Source organism: Aulonocara stuartgranti (genome assembly GCF_965226115.1).
Source record: "Aulonocara stuartgranti genome assembly, chromosome: 23".
Lineage (NCBI taxonomy): Eukaryota > Metazoa > Chordata > Actinopteri > Cichliformes > Cichlidae > Aulonocara > Aulonocara stuartgranti.
In genome coordinates, this window is record NC_138958.1 from 19,140,414 (window position 1) to 19,151,388 (window position 10,975).

General features: G+C 42.1%; 1 protein-coding gene across 3 annotated transcripts in view; it reads left to right on the plus strand.

Moving 5' to 3' along the window:
- LOC309700817 (sodium channel regulatory subunit beta-4-like) overlaps positions 1-10,975 on the plus strand; it is a 32,957-nt gene extending 21,982 nt beyond the window's left edge. For all 3 annotated transcript variants that reach the window (XM_082524650.1, XM_082524652.1, XM_082524651.1), the window contains 2 exons: positions 5,315-5,629; positions 7,111-10,975. In XM_082524650.1, the coding sequence (XP_082380776.1) occupies positions 5,315-5,629; positions 7,111-7,250 (455 nt within the window). In that variant the 3' untranslated portion in view covers positions 7,251-10,975. The remainder of the gene's footprint in view (positions 1-5,314; positions 5,630-7,110) is intronic.

Genomic DNA, 10,975 nt, shown 5'->3' on the forward strand with positions numbered 1-10,975 from the left:
CGCAATCACTTCTTCATACAGTGATGCACACAACAAAGAGGCTGCAGGGTGGCCGGAGAGTCATTAACGACATGGTTTTTTTAGGGTTCCAAATGGTCTGAGACCGTCCAACAGACTCCATGCCATCAATTGGCTAATCAGTGGCGTCACTCGATAAATCATGAGAGCGTCTCCTTCACCTAAATCAGGTATACCATCATCTCGGCGTCCATGTTGCATACAAATGACATCACAAGACACTTCCCTACGTTGCTATAACAACCCGATGTGCTTTAGGTTGTACTCGATTGTAATGGAAAAAAAGAGTCGTGCCACGTTGGGCCTGTCCCAGTAGGTACTATGGAAAAAAAACCCTAAAGACTGTGCAGAAAATCAGGATCCTGTTACCGTCTTTATGACTGGATTTATTACAAATGAATTAACCTTTATAATGTAAGCAGGTTGCCTGGAATTATTTTCTAGTTTCAGCTGTAAAATTATCATAAAATAATCTGTGAGTGTGTGGTTTTCTCCCTTGTTTATCACCAGCTCCAGGCCTGTGCTGAATACATGAAAGAATGGCGCCCCTCCAAATAAACAAAGAACAAACAAAAACAAAGATAAAATCCATAAAACTACAGTAAAGAAAAGTGAAATCACAGGAAAGAACAGAGGACAAAAATCAGTACAAATACATAAAAAAAGAGAAAAATCACAGCAAAATAACAGTAGAAAAACAAAAACGATAAAAAAAACAGGGTAATAAAAATAAAAACACTCCCAAATTTTCCACAGATCTCTGTTACACTTAGTGATTAACTGACCTGTAAACCAACTGGGGATGCTGGACTCACATCAATTATTTTTATCATGTATTTGTTTTTAGTTTTTATGGTTCAAAGAATTATACAACTAGTGTGTCAGCTTATAAGCAATAAGCCTGGCTGCCAGAAAGTCTTTTTAGCTTGACAATGAGAAACTGAATGGGGGGGGGAGGCATGCTTGCGCTTCATCCAGAATATTCCTGGCAATCTCAGAGTGGACTCTGTGGGAAAAGAAACATGCATTAAAACAAATGTTATATTTGAAGTCAGTGTAAAAAAAAAAAAAACCTAAAGAGCTGAAGTTCCCAGGTTTTTCTTGCTGATAAAACCCATTCATACCACCCTAAAGTAACTAACAGAACAGGGGCTTTCATTTCATTTCAGTCTGTACAATCAGCCATTAAAACATTTTATATAATTTTCCATGTTGATTTCTTACAGTTTACGAGTTGCTCTGATAAATGTCTCCCACTTACTACAGCAGGATGTTTTCTAACATGTAGGAAAACTGAAGAATATTATTGAAATGACACTTATTTTTTTCCTAAATGAAATCATCTCAGCTAAATGTGTAGTTAAACTTCACTGACAGACAGGACAGTTTCACTGGTTCGGACCACCTCGGATAAAAATGGGCTGTACGTCACCCTAATGAGTTTGATGTTCCTGCTTTACAGAGTAACAACCAGTGGAAAAGAAGCAGGATTTGTCAGATTCTGTACAAATCAGCTCCACACAGACAGATCTTCTGGCAGCTTATCTTTGTTTTTATTAAGTTAATTGTGTGAACACCCTCGTTTTGAACTCCACACACTAAAGTCACCACAGTTTAAATCCACTTTAACATTTGGCAGGTTAAGTGTTGAAGTCCCAAACCTTTATTTTATTTTTTTATTCACTTTTATTATTTTATACATTTTCCTTTGTTTATGAAGAGAAAAAAAGTTCAGTTTGATCTGATCTGCCTCAGGTTTAGTTTATTGTAATAGCCTGCCTTCACATTCATGATTCTGATCTCTGGTATTTGCAGATATTTAAAGATGAACTATTTCTAAGACCTGACTCACCTTTATGCAGAGGTCTGTAATCATGTAGGTCAGTGCCATTTAGTGAAGTATTTAGCTGATGAAGGACTTTGATTAAATCAAATCAAATCACTTTTATTGTCACATCACATGTGCAGGTACATTGGTACAGCACATGTGAGTGAAATTCTTGTGTGCGAGCTTCACAAGCAACAGGGTTGTGCAAAATACAATAACGTAAACAAGCAAAATACAAGAATGGCTAAATCTGAAACTAATAAATATATGTACAATATATAATAGTATATGCATTTCTGGATGTGTATACTAAATGTTTTTCTACGTGTGTGTGTGTGTGTGTGTGTATACACATTTTTTACAAATTAAATAGAGTAAAAATAAAATATATAAAAATATACAGAGTTGAATATGTGCAAAACAGTGGCATTACTGTACGGTATGGAGTGCATAATGTTAAAGTTCCAGTAGTGAAGCTGAGGTGTCTATGACGTGTTCAGCAGTCTGATGGCCTGATGGAAGAAGCTGTCTCTCAGTCTGCTGGTACGGGACCGGATGCTGCAGAACCTCCTTCCTGAGGGAAGTAGTGTGAACAGTTTATGGCTGGGGTGACTGGAGTCCTTGATGATCCTCCCCGCTTTCCTCAGGCAGCGCTTCCTGTAGATGTCTTGGAGGGAGGGAAGCTCACCTCCAATTATCCGTTCAGAGCACCGCACTACTCGCTGGAGAGCTTTGCAGTTGTAGGCGGTGCTGTTGCCATACCAGGTGGTGATGCATCCAGTGAGGATGCTCTCAATGGCACAGTGATAGAAGGTCCTGAGGATGCGGGGGCTCATGCCGAATCTTTTCAGTCTCCTGAGAAAGAAGAGGCGCTGCTGCGCCTTCTTCACTGTTTTGTTTGTGTGTACTGACCACGTAAGATCCTCAGCCAGATGTACACCAAGGAACCGGAAGCTGCTCACTCTCTCCACAGCAGCGCCGTTGATGGTGATGGGGGTGTGTACTTCTCTGCACCTCCGGAAGTCCACTATCAACTCCTTTGTCTTTGCGACGTTGAGGGTGAGATGGTTGTCTTGACACCAGTGGGTTAGGGCGCTGACCTCCTCCCTGTAAGCCGTCTCATCACCGTTGGTGATAAGACCCACCACTGTAGTGTCGTCCGCAAACTTCACAATGATGTTGGAGTTGTTAGTGGCTGTGCAGTCGTAGGTGTAGAGTGAGTACAGGAGAGGGCTCAGTACACACCCCTGTGGAGCACCAGTGTGCAGTGTGATGAGGGGATGAGGTGATGCTGCCCAGTCTGACCACTTGGCGTCTGTCAGACAGGAAGCTAAGGATCCAGCTGCAGAGGGAGCTGCTCAGTCCTAGATCCTGCAGTTTCCTGTCCAGCTTCGAGGGAACGATGGTATTGAATGCTGAGCTGTAATCTACAAACAGCATTCTCACATACATGTCTCTCTTCTCCAGGTGTGACAGGGCAGTATGTAGTGTCAGGGCTATGGCATCATCAGTGGACCTGTTGTGGCGGTATGCAAACTGTAGAGGGTCCAGTGAGTCGGGTAGTGCAGAGCAGATGAAGTCCCTGACCAGCTTCTCGAAGCATTTGCTTACGATGGGGGTCAGGGCTACAGGTCGCCAGTCGTTCAATGAGGAGATGGTGGAGGATTTGGGTACAGGGACGACGGTGGCCATTTTGAAGCAGGCTGGGACTACAGACAGAGAGAGGGAAAGGTTGAAGATGTGTGTGAACACTCCAGCCAGCTGAGCCGCGCATGACTTGAGGACGCGGCCGGGAATCCCGTCCGGACCAGTAGCTTTGCGCACGTTCACCTTCCTGAAGCACTTCCGCACATCCTCCTCAGACACAGTGTGCGCACTGACGTCATCCGCGGTGCGCACACTGTCCGGTCTCATGGTGTTCGCTGTGTCGAATCTAGTGTAGAATACGTTTAGATCCTCACACAGAGAGGCCGTGGTCTGCGGTGTGCTGGTTTTCCCTCTAAAGTCTGTGATCGTGTTTAGTCCCTGCCCCATACTCCGAGGGTTGTTAAACTGTTGCTCCACCCTGTCCCTGTACTCACGTTTGGCTGCTTTGATCGTCTTCCGGAGTTGGTAATGTGCGTGTTTGTAGTCCGATGTGTTCGCGGAGGCAAAGGCGGTGTTCCGTGCCGCCAGTGCCGCGCGAACATCTCCGGTAATCCAGGGTTTTTGATTTGGGAAGGATTTAACTGTTCTGGATGGGACGACATCTTCCATGCATTTCCTGATAAATCCGCAGACTGAGTCTGTGTACTCATCAATGTCTCTGGCAGCCACGTGAAACATTTCCCAGTCCGCGTGATCAAAACAGTCCCGCAGCGTAGATTCCGATTGGTCCGTCCAACAGTGCACCGCCCTCCGGGTTGGAGCTTCCCGTTTCAGCTTCTGCCTGTAGGCGGGCAGGAGCAGGATGGAGCAGTGATCTGATTGGCCGAATGGGGCGCGGGGGAGGGCTTTGTACGCATCCCGGAAAGAGGTGTAGCAGTGGTCAAGTAGCCGGTCTCCACGAGTGTTGAAATGGATGTGTTGGTGGAGTTTGGGTGAGACTTTCTTCAGGTTTCCCTTATTAAAGTCTCCGGCTGTGATAAACGCTGCCTCTGAGTGTGCGGTTTCCTCGCTGCTGATCGCGCTGTACAGTTCCCTGAGTGCTCTGTCAGTGTCGGCTTGTGGGGGTATGTAAACAGCCGTAATGATCACTGCTGTAAATTCCCTCGGTAGCCAGAATGGCCGGCACTTAATCATCAGGTACTCCAGGTCCGGTGAGCAGAAGGATTTGACCGGGTGCACGTTCGCATAATCACACCAGCTGTTGTTGATCATGAAACACACACCACCGCCTCTGCTTTTCCCAGTAAGATCCTGTGACCTGTCCGCGCAGTGCACAGAGTTACAGTTACAGTTAGGAAAAGAGGGAAGCTGTTCTTTGCTTCAGCTTGCGGCCCCTCAGTCTCAGGACAGACATTAACAGCTGAATCAGATTAATTAATGCTAAAATACTGCTCATGTTCTTCCTCTGCTGTGAGATTTTCCCTGTGCTCAAAGTCGCATGATGTTTGCAGGTCACTCACTCACAGCACTGAGCATGAATTACACAGTGCAGCAGCATTTACTGAGTATTCCCATCATCGTCTGGCAGATTTTAATCACAGTAAAAATTTACAGTCCTCTGCATATTTAAAGACATTCATGAGGGTTTACTAAGCAGGAGAACATCCAGTGAGTGTTTTATGTGTTTAAGGTTTTTCCAAACAACAGACTGATTCCATAAATTGGCTTGTGATGATTTGGTTCAGAGGACAGAAGTTTATCCAGAGAAAAACTGGAACATTAAGTTTTTTAGTCTGTTGCTTAAACAGTGAGCTAAAGCACAGAGCTGTGGTGAAGCTGTGCACAGGTAACCTGTAACTCACCTGTCCTGTCATCTTGCAGGCAGCAGCCAGTCTGTGAGGACCGGCTTCATCGGAGATGAGGTCCTCCTGCCCTGTGTCTACTCTGAACAGCTGTCTGAGCCGGTCACCGCCTTCTGGAGGGACAAGGATGACAAAATTGTGTTGGATATCATCAACGGCAAAGAGGATAAAATGGATCCAAAGTTCAGAGGTCGCGTGTTCAGCTTCCCAAACCATTACAAGACTGGAAACCTCTCCATCCTCATAAAGGGCCTGAGGGCGGACGACGCCGGCCCGTATGACTGCCACATCACCAAAGTAGACTATCAGACCAAGATAACTCTGAAAGTCACAGGTCAGTTCAGCAGCACGAGCACCTTATTAGGAACACCTCAGTGTTTGTGCAGCAGCAGCTCAGGGGTCTTTGAAAAGTGCAGAAAATGATCATGCTGCTGTGAATAGAAATCAGGACACGTTTCCTCTTTAGATCTAATTCAGTGCAGAAACTGTTCACAGTAAGTGTCGATGAAGTCTCGAGCTCACAAAGAGCTGACTGCTGCACAAAAATCCTCTTTATTAATCCATTCTCTCTCTGAACAAATACACGTGCTGCAAATCTAGCGTGCAACTCTTATTATCCTGTTGTTGTGGTGCCTGACTCTTTCCACATTATAAAACTATGACATCACTACAATGTGATTTGTGTCTTGCAAGTGTTGAAGCTGGACACCATTAGTTTTATTGCTGCAGAAACAACAACAACGCAACAATATCAGATCGAGTCAAAGCTGGAGTTGGTGGCTCGTTATGTATCTGCTGCGTCCATGTGGCCCTATATGTGTCACAGATAAACAGCATGAACCCTGATCAGTGAGTGTGAGCTCAGGTATGGGGATAAAAACTTTTTCAACTGCTTGTGGCTCGTGCAGCAGGTCAATATCAGGTGAAACTTGAACTCAGACAGCACCAGACTCCATTCAGATTTTCCCCAATTTAAGAGGCTTTTTAAAAATATCCTCCGTGTCCTGCAGGTGAACATGAGTTTGGTTATCAGACTATTAAGCAGCCCCATCAGTGGCTCTGTGCTGCAACACTGCCACCTGCTGGACTGCACCTACACCTGTGAACACATTTGAATCTTTAAAGAGTTCCAGTGTCGTGTTTGCCTTTTAAATATTGTTCACTTTTCATATTAAAAAAAGTAAAAACAAAAACTTAAATCTGAATCTAAAATCCAAAGCAGCACTACAAGAGGAAGAAAATAATTTTATTAGCTTTTTTTTTTTCCTTTTTTTTGTTCGTTTCTGATCTTCCCACAATATTTTAGTATTCCACTGTCAGGCGTGTTTTTAGAAGCAGCATACAGCATACATGTAGCTTGCCATCACCAGTGTGTGAATGTGTGTGTGAATGGGTGGATGACTGAATGTAGTGTAAAGTGCTTTGGGGTCCATAGGGACAAATTAAAGCGATATACAAATACAGGCCATTTACCATTACATCACCTACAAAGCTGCAGTAGTGTTAAAACTGAGTGGATAAAAGAGGAAACAGACCTTTTAGAGCTCAAACACTGACTAAAATGAACAGCTAATTTACTGAACCACTAAGGTGTGCCTTGTGCGGATTTGACTTTGGGCTGATTTGACAGCATAAAGCAAAGATAGCGCTGCTTCCCAGCAAACTTACAAATGCTACACTTAAGAAGTTGCACTTTAAAATTTAAAAAAAGTAACAGAAAGCATCTTTATTTTTAGGCAAACAGAAGAAAAGAAAAAAGTGTTTTTTGCACGTTCAGCTCTGATTAAACTGATGTTTATCTGTTTTGTGTTGCAGAGAAGCCCGCCGTTAAAATAACGACTCCACGTCCTTCGCCTCCTGTGACTGCTTTGCCTCGGGGTGCAGCGGTTACCTCCTCCTCCCTGCAGCACCTGACTCTCCTCTGTCCTGCTCTGTTTGTGCTTTTCTTCTCTTGAAAGTAGGCACAGACTTGAGTTAAAGTTGGGTTTAGCTTTAATCAAAAACTAGATTATACCTTAAAAATAACATTTCACACTGTCGTATAAAGTAAAACCCTTCTTTTCCATATTTGCTCTAAATCTGGTAAATGTATAATGGAGCTGCTTTGAATTATTGACATCCATACATCTATCGTCATTATATACAGCTATCGTCTTAACGTTTCATCCTTCAGCTCAGACGACTGAAAAATTCCTCTTCTGCCTCGAGGCATTTCTTATTAGACTGTTCAGTGTGCTGATGTAACTCATCCTCCAATCAGGTGACAGAAAAATGTTAAACCTAAACCTCAGCTCGAAACCACCTGCGACCGTTACACTCCGACTCACCCGCTGCATCCACCTCCACCTGTTTTCAGCCCTCCAAAACAAACATGAATGAACTCGCTGCACTGATGTTCATGACATCAACGTTAAATTGATCCATTTATAAACAGTCTCCCAAAGACAGGCTGTCATGTTATTCAATGTATGTTGACAGTCATAAAGATAGTCGTTTAGCTTAGTCTTGCTAATCAAGTCATCTGCCCTGCTGGACACGCTGTGTCATGACACCAGAGATATCGGTGTAGTCCTGTTTAGATCTGATTGGAGTCAGATGGTGTTTTCATTGCTTTTCAGTGCTAACTTCATGCTGTGTTACTGGAAAACAAAGAAATAACCTCCAAAATGTGTAAGTATCCATACTGGCCAATATTGGTTAATGCCTGAAAAACTGATGAACCAGTCTCCTGGCTGATATCCATCCGCTGAGTCAGGTCAGCCTCCAAATTCAATGATTTCAAAACTGAGTGTGGCCCTGAAAGGTCAAACAGCTGCAAGTAGAAAAGTACTCCAAAAACACACCAAGTACAATAAAAGAAAAACAAAAAACCTCACAAAAAGTTATTTTTTAGTAATGTTTTTTTCAATTTCCTTTCTGTTTTGTGCACTTGTTCCATTTGTTGATGTTTTCTTATGTTGCAGTGCATTTGACCTTTGAGCGCCACCATTTAAATAAATCAAAAATAAGTTCTATGGAGAGCTGACGAGGTTTTAAAACCAGTCATTATTTACCCCTATTGAAGCTCTTTTGATGCCCGAGACCAAAAAAGGACATTACAGCAGAAGAAGAAGAAAAGTATCCGAACAACATTGATACGACCCAGATTACTGTCATAAACAGAAAAATACAGTTGTTCGACTTTCCGAGATTGCTGCCGGACCTTTAACGTCTAAAGTTTCAGTGTGTGTTTCATTATAATTGTACTCAGATACTTCTGTGATGGGCCGATATTAGTCATATTGATCAAATTGGAATTCTTCCACAGAAAACACCTTTATAAAGCTGATTTACATTGTTCACGTTCTTTGTCGATCGCCAGGAGGGAAGTGCTCCCTATCATCTATGAATAAAACAGGAAGTCACACTGTCAGGCAGATTTAACAGGCTTTAATCTACCTGGATGTTTCACAGTGACACCATATAGAGACTGATGTTTGCCACAGACCGGGATTGTGAAGGTTTTTGTTTTTTAGGTTGTGTTCATTTCAGTGATTCTCCTTGCATGTGTGTCTGTGTATCACTGACGTAAAAAGCATTAGTTTGATCCAAAGACATTCAACATCAAATGAATCTTTAAAGTATCAGATGTGTGAAACATGTGAGAACAATCGGCCACTACATGGAGCTGTCACAGTTATGATTATTATTATTGTTAGTAGTATTATTAATAATCGTTATTATTGTTGTTATTATTATTTATTAACAATGGAGGAGCTCCAGCAAATTTAAGACTTACTAAATCTGATGGCATGGATCTCTGCAGAAGATTAGCAGCTTCTAAAGGAGGTCATTGTACATTATGCAGTTTGTTTTTCTCTGTTTTTATTTGAAGAAATTACTGTTGAAGGAAAATAAGCACTTACAACTAAGCTGTTATTTATTATTGATTAAAAAAACCAAAATGTAAAAGTAATGTTTACTAAAAACAGCAAAACATCCAACACAATCCACACAAGTGTGTGTGAATGGGGATGACTGGATGTGTAAAGTGCTTTGGGGCCCTTAGGGACTAGTAAAGCGCTATACAAATACAGGCCATTTACCATTTACAATCCAACAAAAACATGACTTTATTACAATCGGTGCTGAGAATAGTCAGTAAAATGTCAGATTTATTGTCTGCGTCTTCTATCATTTACTATATAATACTGTTATTAAAGATCTGCTGTGTTTTATATATTTATATATATTGTTTCGGCTGCAGATGGGTCAAAACATCCCGAAGCTCCCTTTAAGCTTCATCTTGTTTACCGGCATATTTTATGTTTATGAAGTGACGAGAGATCAAAAAGCTGCAACGCAGATGTGTGTGAGTCTTCCCAGGTAGCACAAAGAGCTGATTAACCGATTAGTGGACTGAGCAACAGTTCAGCTCTGCAAACGATACTACTCGCTTGATTTTCAGGGTTCAGTCCTCAAACCATAGTTTGAGTTTTCTTGCACAAGCCAATGCGTCAAAGTTGTTTTGCTTCCATAGTCAAAGATTTACTCCCAACTTTCATACCTCAGATTTTATCTGTCAACATTTCAGGTTTATTTATTATCTGGTTTAATTGTTGCAGTGTCATAGTAGAGATCTTAACAAAATGTTAGGGTCAGGGAACGAACGAGGATCCTCTTTCGTTTGTATCAGTTTTTTGTTTCATTTTTTTTTTCTCTTTTCAGCGATAAGGATGATAACAGATCAGTGGTTTAGTCTTCTTCATCAACATGTGGGGTTAACTGTCTGTTTAATTACACAAAGACTCTAGGCACTACAACATTCAGCCAACTTGTTGGCTTTAAGTCATTTTCAGATTAGTTTGTGTTAAGTTTTAATATGAATTATTCTGCCTGTCAGTTGAGATCAATCAGTTGTGTTCAGTGTTTTATTTTCATAATTTGTTTTGTTCCTTGGCTTAGTTGTTGTGTCATGGAGGTATTTGTCAGGGTTTCAAAGCCTTGGAAACATCCAGTGTTTTTAGTTTCTTTGCTTCAGCTCAAGTTTAAGCCTGTTTATCATACAGTTTTAAGTCAGGACAGACTGAACCAAAGTCCAGGATCTTTTCCCTTATACCAACTTAATCAACCAATAGCATTGTGGTCATGTGACCAGGATCATGTAAGTGTAACTACTGCTTGCTCTGGTGTGACCACAGGTGGCGCTACAGTGTTTCTCTTGTAGAAAACATCAAAGAAGCTGCGACCGCACATAAACTGTCTGTCAGTCACCCAATCAGTTAATCGATCAGCTCTGATGTGCCGTGTGTTTGTGTATCGCCGCGCTGTTACAGTCTGAATGGTGAGGGTCTCTGCTCAGGGTACCTGTGATGTCTGAAGGTAATCACAGCAGTCATGTGACCCTGGTCCTTTTCATTGTAGCAGACCATGGTGTGAAGTGTGGAAAGCAACCCAGAGGCATTGTGGGAAATTTAGGAAAAACTGGTAGCTTTTTTTTTCCTTCTTTTCTTCCCTGTTTCTGGTTGTTTTTAATGCAGTTTATTTAAACTGGATTCAAACCTTTGTTTTGACTCTGAGTGTTATGTTAAGGAAGGTGTTGATGACTTCAGACTTCCTCAGCAGTTCTGGTGTGTTTGTTACATCTGACGTTTGCAGGTTCATTGCTGAAGCTCAATAAAAACCCAACAATAAAACGAAA